The 23,126-nt window shown below is 45.8% G+C and overlaps 1 protein-coding gene across 1 annotated transcript in view; it reads left to right on the plus strand.

The window, feature by feature from the left end:
- LOC144120691 (uncharacterized) overlaps nt 1–22,702 on the plus strand; it is a 341,237-nt gene extending 318,535 nt beyond the window's left edge. Inside the window, exons 3-4 of the mRNA XM_077653338.1 lie at nt 18,498–18,766; nt 22,523–22,702. Coding sequence (XP_077509464.1) covers nt 18,498–18,766; nt 22,523–22,564 — 311 coding nt within the window. The 3' untranslated portion in view covers nt 22,565–22,702. The remainder of the gene's footprint in view (nt 1–18,497; nt 18,767–22,522) is intronic.
- The last annotated feature ends 424 nt before the right edge of the window (nt 22,703–23,126 follow it).

A 23,126-nucleotide genomic window follows, 5' to 3' on the forward strand; every position in this document is an offset into this window, starting at 1 on the left:
GCGCTAGAGCGTTAAATGCTTTTCTTGTATTTCTATCTTCCCCCACATTCAGTGAACATTTCGATGCGTACTTGCTTCGTCATGGCTAGCAAGGTGCAAAACAGGCGCGCTGTTTGCAAATGTGACAGGTCGCCCACCTTTCGATGTAAGCGCTTTTAAAGGAAAAAGGGTCGATGCAAGAAGCAGAGCCGGGGGACGCGGAGGCAAGTTGTGAGTGGCTCACTGCTACTGTATGCTTCTAACAATGAGTTAGCTGTATCGAGAAGCAGGAGATGGCTGAAAAGAATGCACCACACAAGTAAGTTGTTTTTATCAAAGGCAGTGCCCGTATTGCAGTTTCCCGTTGCTGCCTTGTGTCTGTATGGATGTCGTCATACTCATGTCGGACATTTATAAGAATTGACGTTCCACTCCAACCTGCGTATAAGCACAAAAACTGATGCATGTGCTTGTATTAAAGGAATGCAGCTGCAGGTGTCCTTTGCCTGCTGAGAGCGTGAAGGTTGAGGAGCCTCAGTTGTTTATTCGTTCTCAGCGAAGACAAAACAGCATGCCTAAAGAATTACTAAGCGAATAGTTAAAGCAAGTATTGTATTCTTTAGTGAGACAGGAAAGCAGTCCATAGAAAAAGCAGCTAGATGAAAATTTGGAAGCACCCGCCATACGATTTAGTGGCTTTGGCGTTCTGCTGCTGATCTCAGGGTCGCGGGTTTGAGCCCGATCCTGCTGCAGTGGCAGTATTTCGACGGTGGCAAAACATAAAAACAACGGTGTGCTGTGCGACGTCAATGCACGTTGAAGAACCCCATACGGTATAAATTAATCTGGAGCCGTCCACTGTGGTGTTCTTCATAGCCCATGTGTTCCTTCAGGAAGTTGAACCTGGCATATCACTTCCAAAGTTTGGAAGCCTGATAACTTGGTGATGTAGAGTCTTAATTTGCAGTGCAAGAGATGTTAGCGCTGGTTTACTATTGTGATGCATCCCAGAGCCGATGTGCTACATGGTTATGTTTTGTGAAACTCGTATGTGTTAATGAATATGAGGGCCGCTGGCAGAGTTTGCTCTGAATTTTTCATCATTATTCATGGCGTGGTGTGCACAATTGCTCCACTTTTCTGCTGAAACCGTTGGTGTCTTGTTTATGACCAGAGCTTCAACCAAAGGAAGCCATAAATCTTTATGCTCATTCTTGGTATCATTATTAACTTGTACCCAGAGAAACTCCATAGGTTAAAGCTAAGGTGGGAGCCAGAGCTTGACGTTGCCAGCCCTCGCCACAGCGACACCTACATGGTATTTGACAACACACAGTTTGGGCAGCTTCATGATTTATGGGAGCCCCATTGTTGGCATCATAGCGTTCCATTAGTGTTCTCTCTGTCAGCTACTGCTGAACTGCTTCTTTGTGTAAAACTGTTGTCGGCATTGCTTCGTCCAGATGTGAATGGCACAACTGCTTGTGTTTTGCTACGATGTTTCTTTTGTCTGCCTCTGGAGCACATGAGTGCAAACATCTCAAAATGATTGCCACCCGTATCTTCATAGCAGTCTTCACCCTTTTCGTTTTTTCTGCAGGAAACATACAGGCGGCCGTTGATGGGCCTTTCTCACTGCTGATGTGCATCACAATGATGCGGTGGCCCTTCCCTGGCAGTCTGCTCCAGGCCATGTTTGTCCTGATCTTGGCACAAGCAGCACACGCTCGCCGTTCTGTCCTTCCACCAACACTGCGCTTGCTGCCGTTGCACATATCCCATCCAAGTTAATAATTTTGGAACCTACCATCTTGTACCTTATGTAGCTTTGCTGCCTTGCGAAAGTGTCTTCTCTTTCAGTGGGCAGCTAGTGTAATTTTTTTGCATGTTTTCTTCTGTCAAACGATGCGTTAGACATTAGAATACATGAATTACCGTGTGGTATTTTCCTACAAGCGCTAAATAATTTGATTGAATTTCTTCTCTCGTGCTGTTTCGGTTTCATTGACTGAATGACGACTGTGACGTCAAGTTGACGGCTTGTTCGCGTGATCTACTAGAAAAACTGCAATATAATCGCTGATATGTAGATTTAATTCACCATGACATTTAATCCAGCATCTTCCAAGGCATGGAATGACAAGCCTGTTAGTGATTATATTAAAGTTTTTCCAGTTGATCACGTGGCCAAAACATCAACTTGACGTCACAGTCGTCCTTCGGTCGACGAAACCGAAACAGCGTGAAGAAGAAATTCAATTGTAAACTATTTAGCGGTCGTACACAAATACCACAGGGTGCTTCATGTATACGAATGTCTACGATATCGTTTGAAAGAAGAAAACACGCAAGAAAAAATTTGGTGTCTATAGTCCTTAAAGGGGTGCAGGCACAAAATTTTAAACGCAATGAACGGCATGAGAGTGAAAGAGAGAAAGACTTTATTGTGCAGAGGAATTCGGGCCTCCCGGGACCCCTGGGTCCCCGCACGACCACACCGCACTCAACCGTTCAAGCTAAAAGGTCCATGACGCTGGCCGCACAGGTGGCGACGATCTTCTGTCGTGCCTGATCTGTGGAGCGTAGTGAGGTCTCCCGGTACTTCCATGTTTGGAGTGGCTCCGGCCTGCTGGGTGGAGGGGAAGCCGGACAGATCCCGAAGATATCAGTCAGGTTTGCCTTTTGAGCATTGCACACAGGGCAGGAAGGTGGTATGGGTCGGTAGTGGGAGAGGAGAGAGGGGTTAGTTACCGTACGATTTCTTTCATGGGCGTAAGAAGTTGCCATCTTGCAAGTGTCTGGCACATTCTTTGAGGGGAACATAAGTTATTGCTGTTTTTAATGCTGTCCGATGAGCCTCTCGCCATTTCCACCTACATTGGGCTGCCTCCGCTGCTCAGTGGTTATGGCGCTTCACTGCTGACCTGAAAGACGCGAGTTCGATCCCAGTCGCGGTGGTCGAATTTCGATGGAGGTGAAATACTAGAGGCCCGTGTACCATTCGACGTCAGTGCACATTAAAGAACCCCAGGTGGTGGAAATTTTGTGGAGCCCTTCACTACAACGTCCCTCATAGCCTGAGTCGCTTTCGGACGTTTAACCCCCATAAACGAAACTATTTCCACCCACATCGAGTGATGTCATTGTGCACTTGCTTTAATTATTGTGACGTCGCTGAACTCAGGTGTTGATCACTTCAGCGCTGGCGCTAACTGAGACCAAAGGCTTTGTGTACAAAATGGCTTGTAATTAATTATTCACACTGTGCACTGGTGTTTTGCTCTTATTTTCATGATTGCTAGGCCCGTAGGCCTCTTTGAAGGCAAATAAACTGACGCCGAAAAACTTTGTGTCTGGACCCCTTTAAAGCATATGCCATGCAGTTACCATCTAACATAGTGCTGGGAAAAGTTGTGCATCCATGACCTCAATGCCAGCTTTGGGAAGTTGTCATACAGGGTGCTACGCCGCTAATCTCCACTTCCTGGCCATTCTGTGCTGGGTGTCGACCACTTCCACCTGCTTACTCTTGCCTCTCCTTCTTTCCATTAAACGCTGTCCATGCACTAACACCAAGCATTTTGCTGACAAATGCACATGTTTTATTCACAGTATGTCCCAAGTCTCTATCTTGCCAGAACTGTAGCAATTAAAGATTGTTTCTCATTGCATTACGAGAAAAAATACTCCACTTGTTTGCTTCTTAGTCAAGTCCCTTAGGTGTACAGCAGACATGTTCAACAAGGAAGATTGTCACCATGCTGGGATCTATGATGAAAGATCAAACGCATTTTACATAGCACCTACTTTGACACAGACGCATGAAAACTATAGCCCATGCTCATTGCATTGGCTGCGCCGCCTGTTGGCCAGGCCGCGAAGCGTGAGCGGGTCGTGTCTGCTGCTCTCCCTGTCCGTTTCAGCGCGCTGTTGTGATAAGCTTGTGTTTTGATATTACATAGTGTGGAGTATTGATTAGTCGCGAATATATTTAAATGTAAGTCTTCAGTGACGTAAAGGGTCGTACTTCTGCGTAGCTGGCTGCTCGAAAACTTTTAAAATTTTCCAGAAACATGTCCTTAGGTCCCCTCCGTGCCTTCGCTCGTCAGCGGTTTTTTCAGCAGCGCAGGGGACAAAGGACGTGACAATTGCACAGACACGGCGCTGAACTTACAACAGGTTTATTGAGGTGATTTTCACTACTTAAATACAGTGGCAACCAATCTCAAATGAAAAGACAGATACACAAAACAGATTGACGAAAATGACAATTCCTGAGCACAGGTCTACAGTGGCACAAGACCAGCTGCGCACGTTTTTCTATTCTCATCAAGGAAACGTAGTACTTTATCAGACAGAGCTATTGAGGCAACGCTTACGCATTCATCTTTGAATTTATGGATTTCACGAGCTTCAATGATTTCACGAGTGATTTTGCCTCTACAGAGAATGGCTCTTCCTGAGAGCACACAGCGGCACATCTTCAGCTCATGGTGCACTTGAATGGCGGCGGTGGACCTCAGACGGCAGACAGGACTACGGAATTCTTATGGCAGTGCGCGCTGCCGCAGCTTCGAGCCATCACTAAGAAGATGCACAGTCCGGTCCACACCTATGGTGAAGTGTCCTTGCCGGAACAAGTACAAGGCGTCCTTAGACGAGGACCAAAGTTCGCCGTGGAACCCAGGCAATCGGCATCGGAACTTCTTGCGATGGTGAGACAAGTTTCCAGCCTAGCAGTGGCTCCTGAAGTGGACCGATGTGTTTCAGATGGAGTGTACATTTTGGCAAAGTGTAGACCTACCAGGTGTAGAATTCCAATCAAATTCACCGTTTCGTTTTTAAAGAACAACTCGCTGACCCTATTACAGGCTGGTAAAGAGGGAGGTTTTGCTGTGATGCCAAAAGTGCTCTACTTATCGAAAGCAGAAAATGCTATCAGTTCGACTTTCCGGCAGAGAAGCGATGTCACTCTAAGTAAAGTGAAAGCCCGATCACGGAAAATGTGTGCACAAATGAATTTGGAATCCCTAGCCAAGTGTATAGAGAAAAGCAAGGGGTCCTGCTTAAAGATATTCTTCACAGCCAAAACTCACAAGCTGGACGGCCCACTTCGAGCAATAGTCTCCGAGGATGGCACATGGCAAAAGTCTGTCGCGTTATTTTTTGCAAGACAAGCTGAACCTCTTAACCATTGACGACCCTTTTCAGGTGAAGAGTTCTAACCAAGTAATCGCTTTCTTGCAACAAAACCCAGCGAAAGGCTTTTCGGCCTGCTCTATCGATATAAAAGATTTATATTATTCCCTTCCGCAAAAGAAACTGCTGGCAAGCGTTGAAGAATGCATTGATTCCTTTGGTGTGGTAGCTTTCCAGAGTTCTGCAGGCATCAGCAATAGCAACTTCTTGGAACTCCTTACTTTTTGCTTTAACTCGACATTTTCCACCTGGAATGAATCTGTTTACCTCCAGAGCAATGGCGTCGGCATTGGTTCATGCATAGCTCCGATACTGGGCGACATTTATCTCGCGCACCATGACAAGCTCCTTGATAGTCAACTCGACGAAAGCGTGGCTCGTGTTTTTAGGTTTGTAGATGATTTTTTAGTTTTGATGACATGTGCAGTTACTGACGCAGGGGCCTCGGTCTCGAAATCAAGGCGGAAAGCTGGGCTAGTTGGTGTTTCATCATGAATTAAGACTAGCGCATATAACAGAGACACAGACAAAGAAGTAGACAGCACGAGCGCTCGTGCTGTCTACTTCTTTGTCTGTGTCTCTGTTATATGCGCTAGTCTTAATTCATGATCGGTCTCGAAAGTTTTATCAATTTTTCACACCTGTCTTGACCCTCTTGTTTTGACGCATGAAACGCCTTCTGAAGGAAAGTTACGTTTTTTAGATCTTGCCATGTTCCTCAAGAATAGCCATGTGTGCTGGCGTTACGAGCCACGATGCCAGAAGCCCCTCACGCCTTTCGCTTCTGCACATTCTAAGCTTGTAAAGCGCGGCATCGCAAAGTTGCGTTTAAGAAATGCCCTAGAAAAATCATGCCATCATGCGATGCAAGACAGCTATCAAAATCAGGTGGTACGCTTACAAGCAGCAGGATACCCTTCCGACCTTCTGATTGCAATATCACAGAGCCTGCTAAGAGAAATCATTAATTCAGGCCGCAGAGATTCCACTGAAAGGCCCAAGGAAGAAAAAAGAAAGTATGTGGTTATTCCTTATATACACCGCATTTCACATAATCTGAAAAGGGTGGGAGCGCGTGCCGTTGTAAACGTTGTTTTTTTCCGCGCCCGATAAGCTTTCCAAACTCTGCCATATTGTAAACAGCAGCAATGAAAGGATAGTTGGCTGCGATAAGAAACACCAAAAAGGTTTTGTACCATGTAGCAGCAATGTTGTGTACAGGTTTCCGCTTACATGTGGCAAGCACTACACGGGGCAAACTGGTCGTTGCCTCAACGTCCGGCTGCGGGAACACAACAACAACGTGAGCGGCAACGCTTACCGTCACCTTGGCATTCATTGCAGAGACTGCACAGAGGAAAGAAAAAAGAACAAAAAACCACCGTGTTATCCTGTTTTCACTCAGTGTCGAGTGCTGTCAGATAATAGAATAAAAATCACTCGTGAAATCATTGAAGCTTATGAAATCCATAAATTCAAAGATGAATGCGTAAGCGTTGCCTCAATAGCTCTGTCTGATAAAGAACTACGTTTCCTTGATGAGAATAGAAAAACGTGCGCAGCTGGTCTTGTGCCACTGTAGACCTGTGCTCAGGAATTGTCATTTTCGTCAATCTGTTTTGTGTATCTGTCTTTTCATTTGAGATTGGTTGCCACTGTACTTAAGTAGTGAAAACCACCTCAATAAACCGGATGTAAGTTCAGCGCCGTGTCTGTGCACTTGTCCCGTCCTTTGTCCCCCGCGCTGCTGAAAAAACCATGTCACACCAACTTGCCCAAGCTTCTACAGTATCAGCGTCAGTGGTAGATCGTGGCTGCTCGACGAGAAAAATAAAAATTTGCGTCGTATTGAATTTGTGCGCTAGAGCGTTAAATGCTTTTCTTGTATTTCTATCTTCCCCCACATTCAGTGAACATTTCGATGCGTACTTGCTTCGTCATGGCTAGCAAGGTGCAAAACAGGCGCGCTGTTTGCAAATGTGACAGGTCGCCCACCTTTCGATGTAAGCGCTTTTAAAGGAAAAAGGGTCGATGCAAGAAGCAGAGCCGGGGGACGCGGAGGCAAGTTGTGAGTGGCTCACTGCTACTGTATGCTTCTAACAATGAGTTAGCTGTATCGAGAAGCAGGAGATGGCTGAAAAGAATGCACCACACAAGTAAGTTGTTTTTATCAAAGGCAGTTGCCGTATTGCAGTTTCCCGTTGCTGCCTTGTGTCTGTATGGATGTCGTCATACTCATGTCGGACATTTATAAGAATTGACGTTCCACTCCAACCTGCGTATAAGCACAAAAACTGATGCATGTGCTTGTATTAAAGGAATGCAGCTGCAGGTGTCCTTTGCCTGCTGACAGCGTGAAGGTTGAGGAGTCTCAGTTGTTTATTCGTTCTCAGCGAAGACAAAACAGCATGCCTAAAGAATTACTAAGCGAATAGTTAAAGCAAGTATTGTATTCTTTAGTGAGACAGGAAAGCAGTCCATAGAAAAAGCAGCTAGATGAAAATTTGGAAGCACCCGCCATATGATTTAGTGGCTTTGGCGTTCGGCTGCTGATCTCAGGGTCGCGGGTTTGAGCCCGATCCTGCTGCAGTGGCAGTATTTCGACGGTGGCAAAACATAAAAACAACGGTGTGCTGTGCGACGTCAATGCACGTTGAAGAACCCCATACGGTATAAATTAATCTGGAGCCGTCCACTGTGGTGTTCTTCATAGCCCATGTGTTCCTTCAGGAAGTTGAACCTGGCATATCACTTCCAAAGTTTGGAAGCCTGATAACTTGGTGATGTAAAGTCTTAATTTGCAGTGCAAGAGATGTTAGCGCTGGTTTACTATTGTGATGCACCCCAGAGCCGATGTGCTACATGGTTATGTTTTGTGAAACTCGTATGTGTTAATGAATATGAGGGCCGCTGGCAGAGTTTGCTCTGAATTTTTCATCATTATTCATGGCGTGGTGTGCACAATTGCTCCACTTTTCTGCTGAAACCGTTGGTGTCTTGTTTATGACCAGAGCTTCAACCAAAGGAAGCCATAAATCTTTATGCTCATTCTTGGTATCATTATTAACTTGTACCCAGAGAAACTCCATAGGTTAAAGCTAAGGTGGGAGCCAGAGCTTGACGTTGCCAGCCCTCGCCACAGCGACACCTACATGGTATTTGACAACACACAGTTTGGGCAGCTTCATGATTTATGGGAGCCACATTGTTGGCATCATAGCGTTCCATTAGTGTTCTCTCTGTCAGCTACTGCTGAACTGCTTCTTTGTGTAACACTGTTGTCGGCATTGCTTCGTCCAGATGTGAATGGCACAACTGCTTGTGTTTTGCTACGATGTTTCTCTTGTCTGCCTCTGGAGCACATGAGTGCAAACATCTCAAAATGATTGCCACCCGTATCTTCATAGCAGTCTTCGCCCTTTTCGTTTTTTCTGCAGGAAACATACAGGCAGCCGTTGATGGGCCTTTCTCACTGCTGATGTGCATCACAATGATGCGGTGGCCCTTCCCTGGCAGCCTGCTCCAGGCCATGGTTGTCCTGATCTTGGCACAAGCAGCACACGCTCGCCGTTCTGTCCTTCCACCAACACTGCGCTTGCTGCCGTTGCACATATCTCATCCAGGTAAATAATTTTGGAACCTACCATCTTGTACCTTAGGTAGCTTTGCTGCCTTGCGAAAGTGTCTTCTCTTTCAGTGGGCAGTTAGTGTAATTTTATTGCATGTTTTCTTCTGTCAAACGATGGGTTAGACATTAGAATACATGAATTACCGTGTGGTATTTTCCTACAAGCGCTAAATAATTTGATTGAATTTCTTCTCTCGTGCTGTTTCGGTTTCATTGACTGAATGACGACTGTGACGTCAAGTTGACGGTTTGTTCGCGTGATCTACTAGAAAAACTGCAATATAATCGCTGATATGTAGATTTAATTCACCATGACATTTAATCCAGCATCTTCCAAGGCATGGAATGACAAGCCTGTTAGTGATTATATTAAAGTTTTTCCAGTTGATCACGTGGCCAAAACATCAACTTGACGTCACAGTCGTCCTTCGGTCGACGAAACCGAAACAGCGTGAAGAAGAAATTCAATTGTAAACTATTTAGCGGTCGTACACAAATACCACAGGGTGCTTCATGTATACGAATGTCTACGATATCGTTTGAAAGAAGAAAACACGCAAGAAAAAATTTGGTGTCTATAGTCCTTAAAGGGGTGCAGGCACAAAATTTTAAACGCAATGAACGGCATGAGAGTGAGAGAGAGAAAGACTTTATTGTGCAGAGGAATTCGGGCCTCCCGGGACCCCTGGGTCCCCGCACGACCACACCGCACTCAACCGTTCAGGCTAAAAGGTCCATGACGCTGGCCGCACAGGTGGCGACGATCTTCTGTCGTGCCTGATCTGTGGAGCGTAGTGAGGTCTCCCAGTCCTCCCATGTTTGGAGTGGCTCCGGCCTGCTGGGTGGAGGGGAAGCCGGACAGATCCCGAAGATATCAGTCAGGTTTGCCTTTTGAGCATTGCACACAGGGCAGGAAGGTGGTATGGGTCGGTAGTGGGAGAGGAGAGAGGGGTTAGTTACCGTACGATTTCTTTCATGGGCGTAAGAAGTTGCCATCTTGCAAGTGTCTGGCACATTCTTTGAGGGGAACATAAGTTATTGCTGTTTTTAATGCTGTCCGATGAGCCTCTCGCCATTTCCACCTACATTGGGCTGCCTCCGCTGCTCAGTGGTTATGGCGCTTCACTGCTGACCTGAAAGACGCGAGTTCGATCCCAGTCGCGGTGGTCGAATATCGATGGAGGTGAAATACTAGAGGCCCGTGTACCATTCGACGTCAGTGCACATTAAAGAACCCCAGGTGGTGGAAATTTTGTGGAGCCCTTCACTACAACGTCCCTCATAGCCTGAGTCGCTTTCGGACGTTTAACCCCCATAAACGAAACTATTTCCACCCACATCGAGTGATGTCATTGTGCACTTGCTTTAATTATTGTGACGTCGCTGAACTCAGGTGTTGATCACTTCAGCGCTGGCGCTAACTGAGACCAAAGGCTTTGTGTACAAAATGGCTTGTAATTAATTATTCACACTGTGCACTGGTGTTTTGCTCTTATTTTCATGATTGCTAGGCCCGTAGGCCTCTTTGAAGGCAAATAAACTGACGCCGAAAAACTTTGTGTCTGGACCCCTTTAATGCATATGCCATGCAGTTACCATCTAACATAGTGCTGGGAAAAGTTGTGCATCCATGACCTCAATGCCAGCTTTGGGAAGTTGTCATACAGGGTGCTACGCCGCTAATCTCCACTTCCTGGCCATTCTGTGCTGGGTGTCGACCACTTCCACCTGCTTACTCTTGCCTCTCCTTCTTTCCATTAAACGCTGTCCATGCACTAACACCAAGCATTTTGCTGACAAATGCACATGTTTTATTCACAGTATGTCCCAAGTCTCTATCTTGCCAGAACTGTAGCAATTAAAGATTGTTTCTCATTGCATTACGAGAAAAAAAACTCCACTTGTTTGCTTCTTAGTCAAGTCCCTTAGGTGTACAGCAGACATGTTCAACAAGGAAGATTGTCACCATGCTGGGATCTATGATGAAAGATCAAACGCATTTTACATAGCACCTACTTTGACACAGACGCATGAAAACTATAGCCCATGCTCATTGCATTGGCTGCGCCGCCTGTTGGCCAGGCCGCGAAGCGTGAGCGGGTCGTGTCTGCTGCTCTCCCTGTCCGTTTCAGCGCGCTGTTGTGATAAGCTTGTGTTTTGATATTACATAGTGTGGAGTATTGATTAGTCGCGAATATATTTAAATGTAAGTCTTCAGTGACGTAAAGGGTCGTACTTCTGCGTAGCTGGCTGCTCGAAAACTTTTAAAATTTTCCAGAAACATGTCCTTAGGTCCCCTCCGTGCCTTCGCTCGTCAGCGGTTTTTTCAGCAGCGCAGGGGACAAAGGACGTGACAATTGCACAGACACGGCGCTGAACTTACAACAGGTTTATTGAGGTGATTTTCACTACTTAAATACAGTGGCAACCAATCTCAAATGAAAAGACAGATACACAAAACAGATTGACGAAAATGACAATTCCTGAGCACAGGTCTACAGTGGCACAAGACCAGCTGCGCACGTTTTTCTATTCTCATCAAGGAAACGTAGTACTTTATCAGACAGAGCTATTGAGGCAACGCTTACGCATTCATCTTTGAATTTATGGATTTCACGAGCTTCAATGATTTCACGAGTGATTTTGCCTCTACAGAGAATGGCTCTTCCTGAGAGCACACAGCGGCACATCTTCAGCTCATGGTGCACTTGAATGGCGGCGGTGGACCTCAGACGGCAGACAGGACTACGGAATTCTTATGGCAGTGCGCGCTGCCGCAGCTTCGAGCCATCACTAAGAAGATGCACAGTCCGGTCCACACCTATGGTGAAGTGTCCTTGCCGGAACAAGTACAAGGCGTCCTTAGACGAGGACCAAAGTTCGCCGTGGAACCCAGGCAATCGGCATCGGAACTTCTTGCGATGGTGAGACAAGTTTCCAGCCTAGCAGTGGCTCCTGAAGTGGACCGATGTGTTTCAGATGGAGTGTACATTTTGGCAAAGTGTAGACCTACCAGGTGTAGAATTCCAATCAAATTCACCGTTTCGTTTTTAAAGAACAACTCGCTGACCCTATTACAGGCTGGTAAAGAGGGAGGTTTTGCTGTGATGCCAAAAGTGCTCTACTTATCGAAAGCAGAAAATGCTATCAGTTCGACTTTCCGGCAGAGAAGCGATGTCACTCTAAGTAAAGTGAAAGCCCGATCACGGAAAATGTGTGCACAAATGAATTTGGAATCCCTAGCCAAGTGTATAGAGAAAAGCAAGGGGTCCTGCTTAAAGATATTCTTCACAGCCAAAACTCACAAGCTGGACGGCCCACTTCGAGCAATAGTCTCCGAGGATGGCACATGGCAAAAGTCTGTCGCGTTATTTTTTGCAAGACAAGCTGAACCTCTTAACCATTGACGACCCTTTTCAGGTGAAGAGTTCTAACCAAGTAATCGCTTTCTTGCAACAAAACCCAGCGAAAGGCTTTTCGGCCTGCTCTATCGATATAAAAGATTTATATTATTCCCTTCCGCAAAAGAAACTGCTGGCAAGCGTTGAAGAATGCATTGATTCCTTTGGTGTGGTAGCTTTCCAGAGTTCTGCAGGCATCAGCAATAGCAACTTCTTGGAACTCCTTACTTTTTGCTTTAACTCGACATTTTCCACCTGGAATGAATCTGTTTACCTCCAGAGCAATGGCGTCGGCATTGGTTCATGCATAGCTCCGATACTGGGCGACATTTATCTCGCGCACCATGACAAGCTCCTTGATAGTCAACTCGACGAAAGCGTGGCTCGTGTTTTTAGGTTTGTAGATGATTTTTTAGTTTTGACGACATGTGCAGTTACTGACGCAGGGGCCTCGGTCTCGAAATCAAGGCGGAAAGCTGGGCTAGTTGGTGTTTCATCATGAATTAAGACTAGCGCATATAACAGAGACACAGACAAAGAAGTAGACAGCACGAGCGCTCGTGCTGTCTACTTCTTTGTCTGTGTCTCTGTTATATGCGCTAGTCTTAATTCATGATCGGTCTCGAAAGTTTTATCAATTTTTCACACCTGTCTTGACCCTCTTGTTTTGACGCATGAAACGCCTTCTGAAGGAAAGTTACGTTTTTTAGATCTTGCCATGTTCCTCAAGAATAGCCATGTGTGCTGGCGTTACGAGCCACGATGCCAGAAGCCCCTCACGCCTTTCGCTTCTGCACATTCTAAGCTTGTAAAGCGCGGCATCGCAAAGTTGCGTTTAAGAAATGCCCTAGAAAAATCATGCCATCATGCGATGCAAGACAGCTATCAAAATCAGGTGGTACGCTTACAAGCAGCAGGATACCCTTCCGACCTTCTGATTGCAATATCACAGAGCCTGCTAAGAGAAATCATTAATTCAGGCCGCAGAGATTCCACTGAAAGGCCCAAGGAAGAAAAAAGAAAGTATGTGGTTATTCCTTATATACACCGCATTTCACATAATCTGAAAAGGGTGGGAGCGCGTGCCGTTGTAAACGTTGTTTTTTTCCGCGCCCGATAAGCTTTCCAAACTCTGCCATATTGTAAACAGCAGCAATGAAAGGATAGTTGGCTGCGATAAGAAACACCAAAAAGGTTTTGTACCATGTAGCAGCAATGTTGTGTACAGGTTTCCGCTTACATGTGGCAAGCACTACACGGGGCAAACTGGTCGTTGCCTCAACGTCCGGCTGCGGGAACACAACAACAACGTGAGCGGCAACGCTTACCGTCACCTTGGCATTCATTGCAGAGACTGCACAGAGGAAAGAAAAAAGAACAAAAAACCACCGTGTTATCCTGTTTTCACTCAGTGTCGAGTGCTGTCAGATAATAGAACAAAAATCACTCGTGAAATCATTGAAGCTCATGAAATCCATAAATTCAAAGATGAATGCGTAAGCGTTGCCTCATTAGCTCTGTCTGATAAAGAACTACGTTTCCTTGATGAGAATAGAAAAACGTGCGCAGCTGGTCTTGTGCCACTGTAGACCTGTGCTCAGGAATTGTCATTTTCGTCAATCTGTTTTGTGTATCTGTCTTTTCATTTGAGATTGGTTGCCACTGTACTTAAGTAGTGAAAACCACCTCAATAAACCGGATGTAAGTTCAGCGCCGTGTCTGTGCACTTGTCCCGTCCTTTGTCCCCCGCGCTGCTGAAAAAACCATGTCACACCAACTTGCCCAAGCTTCTACAGTATCAGCGTCAGTGGTAGATCGTGGCTGCTCGACGAGAAAAATAAAAATTTGCGTCGTATTGAATTTGTGCGCTAGAGCGTTAAATGCTTTTCTTGTATTTCTATCTTCCCCCACATTTAGTGAACATTTCGATGCGTACTTGCTTCGTCATGGCTAGCAAGGTGCAAAACAGGCGCGCTGTTTGCAAATGTGACAGGTCGCCCACCTTTCGATGTAAGCGCTTTTAAAGGAAAAAGGGTCGATGCAAGAAGCAGAGCCGGGGGACGCGGAGGCAAGTTGTGAGTGGCTCACTGCTACTGTATGCTTCTAACAATGAGTTAGCTGTATCGAGAAGCAGGAGATGGCTGAAAAGAATGCACCACACAAGTAAGTTGTTTTTATCAAAGGCAGTGCCCGTATTGCAGTTTCCCGTTGCTGCCTTGTGTCTGTATGGATGTCGTCATACTCATGTCGGACATTTATAAGAATTGACGTTCCACTCCAACCTGCGTATAAGCACAAAAACTGATGCATGTGCTTGTATTAAAGGAATGCAGCTGCACTTGTCCTTTGCCTGCTGACAGCGTGAAGGTTGAGGAGCCTCAGTTGTTTATTCGTTCTCAGCGAAGACAAAACAGCATGCCTAAAGAATTACTAAGCGAATAGTTAAAGCAAGTATTGTATTCTTTAGTGAGACAGGAAAGCAGTCCATAGAAAAAGCAGCTAGATGAAAATTTGGAAGCACCCGCCATATGATTTAGTGGCTTTGGCGTTCGGCTGCTGATCTCAGGGTCGCGGGTTTGAGCCCGATCCTGCTGCAGTGGCAGTATTTCGACGGTGGCAAAACATAAAAACAACGGCGTGCTGTGCGACGTCAATGCACGTTGAAGAACCCCATACGGTATAAATTAATCTGGAGCCGTCCACTGTGGTGTTCTTCATAGCCCATGTGTTCCTTCAGGAAGTTGAACCTGGCATATCACTTCCAAAGTTTGGAAGCCTGATAACTTGGTGATGTAAAGTCTTAATTTGCAGTGCAAGAGATGTTAGCGCTGGTTTACTATTGTGATGCACCCCAGAGCCGATGTGCTACATGGTTATGTTTTGTGAAACTCGTATGTGTTAATGAATATGAGGGCCGCTGGCAGAGTTTGCTCTGAATTTTTCATCATTATTCATGGCGTGGTGTGCACAATTGCTCCACTTTTCTGCTGAAACCGTTGGTGTCTTGTTTATGACCAGAGCTTCAACCAAAGGAAGCCATAAATCTTTATGCTCATTCTTGGTATCATTATTAACTTGTACCCAGAGAAACTCCATAGGTTAAAGCTAAGGTGGGAGCCAGAGCTTGACGTTGCCAGCCCTCGCCACAGCGACACCTACATGGTATTTGACAACACACAGTTTGGGCAGCTTCATGATTTATGGGAGCCACATTGTTGGCATCATAGCGTTCCATTAGTGTTCTCTCTGTCAGCTACTGCTGAACTGCTTCTTTGTGTAAAACTGTTGTCGGCATTGCTTCGTCCAGATGTGAATGGCACAACTGCTTGTGTTTTGCTACGATGTTTCTTTTGTCTGCCTCTGGAGCACATGAGTGCAAACATCTCAAAATGATTGCCACCCGTATCTTCATAGCAGTCTTCACCCTTTTCGTTTTTTCTGCAGGAAACATACAGGCAGCCGTTGATGGGCCTTTCTCACTGCTGATGTGCATCACAATGATGCGGTGGCCCTTCCCTGGCAGTCTGCTCCAGGCCATGTTTGTCCTGATCTTGGCACAAGCAGCACACGCTCGCCGTTCTGTCCTTCCACCAACACTGCGCTTGCTGCCGTTGCACATATCTCATCCAAGTAAATAATTTTGGAACCTACCATCTTGTACCTTATGTAGCTTTGCTGCCTTGCGAAAGTGTCTTCTCTTTCAGTGGGCAGCTAGTGTAATTTTTTTGCATGTTTTCTTCTGTCAAACGATGCGTTAGACATTAGAATACATGAATTACCGTGTGGTATTTTCCTACAAGCGCTAAATAATTTGATTGAATTTCTTCTCTCGTGCTGTTTCGGTTTCATTGACTGAATGACGACTGTGACGTCAAGTTGACGGTTTGTTCGCGTGATCTACTAGAAAAACTGCAATATAATCGCTGATATGTAGATTTAATTCACCATGACATTTAATCCAGCATCTTCCAAGGCATGGAATGACAAGCCTGTTAGTGATTATATTAAAGTTTTTCCAGTTGATCACGTGGCCAAAACATCAACTTGACGTCACAGTCGTCCTTCGGTCGACGAAACCGAAACAGCGTGAAGAAGAAATTCAATTGTAAACTATTTAGCGGTCGTACACAAATACCACAGGGTGCTTCATGTATACGAATGTCTACGATATCGTTTGAAAGAAGAAAACACGCAAGAAAAAATTTGGTGTCTATAGTCCTTAAAGGGGTGCAGGCACAAAATTTTAAACGCAATCAACGGCATGAGAGTGAGAGAGAGAAAGACTTTATTGTGCAGAGGAATTCGGGCCTCCCGGGACCCCTGGGTCCCCGCACGACCACACCGCACTCAACCGTTCAGGCTAAAAGGTCCATGACGCTGGCCGCACAGGTGGCGACGATCTTCTGTCATGCCTGATCTGTGGAGCGTAGTGAGGTCTCCCGGTACTTCCATGTTTGGAGTGGCTCCGGCCTGCTGGGTGGAGGGGAAGCCGGACAGATCCCGAAGATATCAGTCAGGTTTGCCTTTTGAGCATTGCACACAGGGCAGGAAGGTGGTATGGGTCGGTAGTGGGAGAGGAGAGAGGGGTTAGTTACCGTACGATTTCTTTCATGGGCGTAAGAAGTTGCCATCTTGCAAGTGTCTGGCACATTCTTTGAGGGGAACATAAGTTATTGCTGTTTTTAATGCTGTCCGATGAGCCTCTCGCCATTTCCACCTACATTGGGCTGCCTCCGCTGCTCAGTGGTTATGGCGCTTCACTGCTGACCTGAAAGACGCGAGTTCGATCCCGGTCGCGGTGGTCGAATTTCGATGGAGGTGAAATACTAGAGGCCCGTGTACCATTCGACGTCAGTGCACATTAAAGAACCCCAGGTGGTGGAAATTTTGTGGAGCCCTTCACTACAACGTCCCTCATAGCCTGAGTCGCTTTCGGACGTTTAACCCCCATAAACGAAACTATTTCCACCCACATCGAGTGATGTCATTGTGCACTTGCTTTAATTATTGTGACGTCGCTGAACTCAGGTGTTGTTCACTTCAGCGCTGGCGCTAACTGAGACCAAAGGCTTTGTGTACAAAATGGCTTGTATTTAATTATTCACACTGTGCACTGGTGTTTTGCTCTTATTTTCATGATTGCTAGGCCCGTAGGCCTCTTTGAAGGCAAATAAACTGACGCCGAAAAACTTTGTGTCTGGACCCCTTTAAAGCATATGCCATGCAGTTACCATCTAACATAGTGCTGGGAAAAGTTGTGCATCCATGACCTCAATGCCAGCTTTGGGAAGTTGTCATACAGGGTGCTACGCCGCTAATCTCCACTTCCTGGCCATTCTGTGCTGGGTGTCGACCACTTCCACCTGCTTACTCTTGCCTCTCCTTCTTTCCATTAAACGCTGTCCATGCACTAACACCAAGCATTTTGCTGACAAATGCACATGTTTTATTCACAGTATGTCCCAAGTCTCTATCTTGCCAGAACTGTAGCAATTAAAGATTGTTTCTCATTGCATTACGAGAAAAAAAACTCCACTTGTTTGCTTCTTAGTCAAGTCCCTTAGGTGTACAGCAGACATGTTCAACAAAGAAGATTGTCACCATGCTGGGATCTATGATGAAAGATCAAACGCATTTTACATAGCACCTACTTTGACACAGACGCATGAAAACTGTAGCCCATGCTCATTGCATTGGCTGCGCCGCCTGTTGGCCAGGCCGCGAAGCGTGAGCGGGTCGTGTCTGCTGCTCTCCCTGTCCGTTTCAGCGCGCTGTTGTGATAAGCTTGTGTTTTGATATTACATAGTGTGGAGTATTGATTAGTCGCGAATATATTTAAATGTAAGTCTTCAGTGACGTAAAGGGTCGTACTTCTGCGTAGCTGGCTGCTCGAAAACTTTTAAAATTTTCCAGGAACATGTCCTTGTGTCCCCTCCGTGCCTTCTCTCGTCAGCGGTTTTTTCAGCAGCGCAGGGCACAAAGGACGTGACAAGTGCACAGACACGGCGCTGAACTTACAACAGGTTTATTGAGGTGATTTTCACTACTTAAATACAGTGGCAACCAATCTCAAATGAAAAGACAGATACACAAAACAGATTGACGAAAATGACAATTCCTGAGCACAGGTCTACAGTGGCACAAGACCAGCTGCGCACGTTTTTCTATTCTCATCAAGGAAACGTAGTACTTTATCAGACAGAGCTATTGAGGCAACGCTTACGCATTCATCTTTGAATTTATGGATTTCATGAGCTTCAATGATTTCACGAGTGATTTTGCCTCTACAGAGAATGGCTCTTCCGGAGAGCACACAGCGGCACATCTTCAGCTCATGGTGCACTTGAATGGCGGCGGTGGACCTCAGACGGCAGACAGGACTACGGAATTCTTATGGCAGTGCGCGCTGCCGCAGCTTCGAGCCATCACTAAGAAGATGCACAGTCCGGTCCACACCTATGGTGAAGTGTCCTTGCCGGAACAAGTACAAGGCGTCCTTAGACGAGGACCAAAGTTCGCCGTGGAACCCAGGCAATCGGCATCGGAACTTCTTGCGATGGTGAGACAAGTTTCCAGCCTAGCAGTGGCTCCTGAAGTGGACCGATGTGTTTCAGATGGAGTGTACATTTTGGCAAAGTGTAGACCTACCAGGTGTAGAATTCCAATCAAATTCACCGTTTCGTTTTTAAAGAACAACTCGCTGACCCTATTACAGGCTGGTAAAGAGGGAGGTTTTGCTGTGATGCCAAAAGCGCTCTACTTATCGAAAGCAGAAAATGCTATCAGTTCGACTTTCCGGCAGAGAAGCGATGTCACTCTAAGTAAAGTGAAAGCCCGATCACGGAAAATGTGTGCACAAATGAATTTGGAATCCCTAGCCAAGTGTATAGAGAAAAGCAAGGGGTCCTGCTTAAAGATATTCTTCACAGCCAAAACTCACAAGCTGGACTGCCCACTTCGAGCAATAGTCTCCGAGGATGGCACATGGCAAAAGTCTGTCGCGTTATTTTTTGCAAGACAAGCTGAACCTCTTAACCATTGACGACCCTTTTCAGGTGAAGAGTTCTAACCAAGTAATCGCTTTCTTGCAACAAAACCCAGCGAAAGGCTTTTCGGCCTGCTCTATCGATATAAAAGATTTATATTATTCCCTTCCGCAAAAGAAACTGCTGGCAAGCGTTGAAGAATGCATTGATTCCTTTGGTGTGGTAGCTTTCCAGAGTTCTGCAGGCATCAGCAATAGCAACTTCTTGGAACTCCTTACTTTTTGCTTTAACTCGACATTTTCCACCTGGAATGAATCTGTTTACCTCCAGAGCAATGGCGTCGGCATTGGTTCATGCATAGCTCCGATACTGGGCGACATTTATCTCGCGCACCATGACAAGCTCCTTGATAGTCAACTCGACGAAAGCGTGGCTCGTGTTTTTAGGTTTGTAGATGATTTTTTAGTTTTGATGACATGTGCAGTTACTGACGCAGGGGCCTCGGTCTCGAAAGTTTTATCAATTTTTCACACCTGTCTTGACCCTCTTGTTTTGACGCATGAAACGCCTTCTGAAGGAAAGTTACGTTTTTTAGATCTTGCCATGTTCCTCAAGAATAGCCATGTGTGCTGGCGTTACGAGCCACGATGCCAGAAGCCCCTCACGCCTTTCGCTTCTGCACATTCTAAGCTTGTAAAGCGCGGCATCGCAAAGTTGCGTTTAAGAAATGCCCTAGAAAAATCATGCCATCATGCGATGCAAGACAGCTATCAAAATCAGGTGGTACGCTTACAAGCAGCAGGATACCCTTCCGACCTTCTGATTGCAATATCACAGAGCCTGCTAAGAGAAATCATTAATTCAGGCCGCAGAGATTCCACTGAAAGGCCCAAGGAAGAAAAAAGAAAGTATGTGGTTATTCCTTATCTACACCGCATTTCACATAATCTGAAAAGGGTGGGAGCGCGTGCCGTTGTAAACGTTGTTTTTTTCCGCGCCCGATAAGCTTTCCAAACTCTGCCATATTGTAAACAGCAGCAATGAAAGGATAGTTGGCTGCGATAAGAAACACCAAAAAGGTTTTGTACCATGTAGCAGCAATATTGTGTACAGGTTTCCGCTTACATGTGGCAAGCACTACACGGGGCAAACTGGTCGTTGCCTCAACGACCGGCTGCGGGAACACAACAACAACGTGAGCGGCACCGCTTCCCGTCACCTTGGCATTCATTGCAGAGACTGCACAGAGGAAAGAAAAAAGAACAAAAAACCACCGTGTTATCCTGTTTTCACTCAGTGTCGAGTGCTGTCAGATAATAGAACAAAAATCACTCGTGAAATCATTGAAGCTCATGAAATCCATAAATTCAAAGATGAATGCGTAAGCGTTGCCTCATTAGCTCTGTCTGATAAAGAACTACGTTTCCTTGATGAGAATAGAAAAACGTGCGCAGCTGGTCTTGTGCCACTGTAGACCTGTGCTCAGGAATTGTCATTTTCGTCAATCTGTTTTGTGTATCTGTCTTTTCATTTGAGATTGGTTGCCACTGTACTTAAGTAGTGAAAACCACCTCAATAAACCGGATGTAAGTTCAGCGCCGTGTCTGTGCACTTGTCCCGTCCTTTGTCCCCCGCGCTGCTGAAAAAACCATGTCACACCAACTTGCCCAAGCTTCTACAGTATCAGCGTCAGTGGTAGATCGTGGCTGCTCGACGAGAAAAATAAAAATTTGCGTCGTATTGAATTTGTGCGCTAGAGCGTTAAATGCGTTTCTTGTATTTCTATCTTCCCCCACATTCAGTGAACATTTCGATGCGTACTTGCTTCGTCATGGCTAGCAAGGTGCAAAACAGGCGCGCTGTTTGCAAATGTGACAGGTCGCCCACCTTTCGATGTAAGCGCTTTTAAAGGAAAAAGGGTCGATGCAAGAAGCAGAGCCGGGGGACGCGGAGGCAAGTTGTGAGTGGCTCACTGCTACTGTATGCTTCTAACAATGAGTTAGCTGTATCGAGAAGCAGGAGATGGCTGAAAAGAATGCACCACACAAGTAAGTTGTTTTTATCAAAGGCAGTGCCCGTATTGCAGTTTCCCGTTGCTGCCTTGTGTCTGTATGGATGTCGTCATACTCATGTCGGACATTTATAAGAATTGACGTTCCACTCCAACCTGCGTATAAGCACAAAAACTGATGCATGTGCTTGTATTAAAGGAATGCAGCTGCAGGTGTCCTTTGCCTGCTGACAGCGTGAAGGTTGAGGAGCCTCAGTTGTTTATTCGTTCTCAGCGAAGACAAAACAGCATGCCTAAAGAATTACTAAGCGAATAGTTAAAGCAAGTATTGTATTCTTTAGTGAGACAGGAAAGCAGTCCATAGAAAAAGCAGCTAGATGAAAATTTGGAAGCACCCGCCATATGATTTAGTGGCTTTGGCGTTCAGCTGCTGATCTCAGGTTCGCGGGTTTGAGCCCGATCCTGCTCCAGTGGCAGTATTTCGACGGTGGCAAAACATAAAAACAACGGTGTGCTGTGCGACGTCAATGCACGTTGAAGAACCCCATACGGTATAAATTAATCTGGAGCCGTCCACTGTGGTGTTCTTCATAGCCCATGTGTTCCTTCAGGAAGTTAAACCTGGCATATCACTTCCAAAGTTTGGAAGCCTGATAACTTGGTGATGTAAAGTCTTAATTTGCAGTGCAAGAGATGTTAGCGCTGGTTTACTATTGTGATGCATCCCAGAGCCGATGTGCTACATAGTTATGTTTTGTGAAACTCGTATGTGTTAATGAATATGAGGGCCGCTGGCAGAGTTTGCTCTGAATTTTTCATCATTATTCATGGCGTGGTGTGCACAATTCCTCCACTTTTCTGCTGAAACCGTTGGTGTCTTGTTTATGACCAGAGCTTCAACCAAAGGAAGCCATAAATCTTTATGCTCATTCTTGGTATCATTATTAACTTGTACCCAGAGAAACTCCATAGGTTAAAGCCTAGGTGGGAGCCAGAGCTTGACGTTGCCAGCCCTCGCCACAGCGACACCTACATGGTATTTGACAACACACAGTTTGGGCAGCTTCATGATTTATGGGAGCCACATTGTTGGCATCATAGCGTTCCATTAGTGTTCTCTCTGTCAGCTACTGCTGAACTGCTTCTTTGTGTAACACTGTTGTCGGCATTGCTTCGTCCAGATGTGAATGGCACAACTGCTTGTGTTTTGCTACGATGTTTCTCTTGTCTGCCTCTGGAGCACATGAGTGCAAACATCTCAAAATGATTGCCACCCGTATCTTCATAGCAGTCTTCACCCTTTTCGTTTTTTCTGCAGGAAACATACAGGCGGCCGTTGATGGGCTTTTCTCACTGCTGATGTGCATCACAATGATGCGGTGGCCCTTCCCTGGCAGCCTGCTCCAGGCCATGGTTGTCCTGATCTTGGCACAAGCAGCACACGCTCGCCGTTCTGTCCTTCCACCAACACTGCGCTTGCTGCCGTTGCACATATCTCATCCAGGTAAATAATTTTGGAACCTACCATCTTGTACCTTATGTAGCTTTGCTGCCTTGCGAAAGTGTCTTCTCTTTCAGTGGGCAGCTAGTGTAATTTTTTTGCATGTTTTCTTCTGTCAAACGATGCGTTAGACATTAGAATACATGAATTACCGTGTGGTATTTTCCTACAAGCGCTAAATAATTTGATTGAATTTCTTCTCTCGTGCTGTTTCGGTTTCATTGACTGAATGACGACTGTGACGTCAAGTTGACGGTTTGTTCGCGTGATCTACTAGAAAAACTGCAATATAATCGCTGATATGTAGATTTAATTCACCATGACATTTAATCCAGCATCTTCCAAGGCATGGAATGACAAGCCTGTTAGTGATTATATTAAAGTTTTTCCAGTTGATCACGTGGCCAAAACATCAACTTGA

This window comes from Amblyomma americanum, chromosome 1 (genome assembly GCF_052857255.1).
Source record: "Amblyomma americanum isolate KBUSLIRL-KWMA chromosome 1, ASM5285725v1, whole genome shotgun sequence".
Lineage (NCBI taxonomy): Eukaryota > Metazoa > Arthropoda > Arachnida > Ixodida > Ixodidae > Amblyomma > Amblyomma americanum.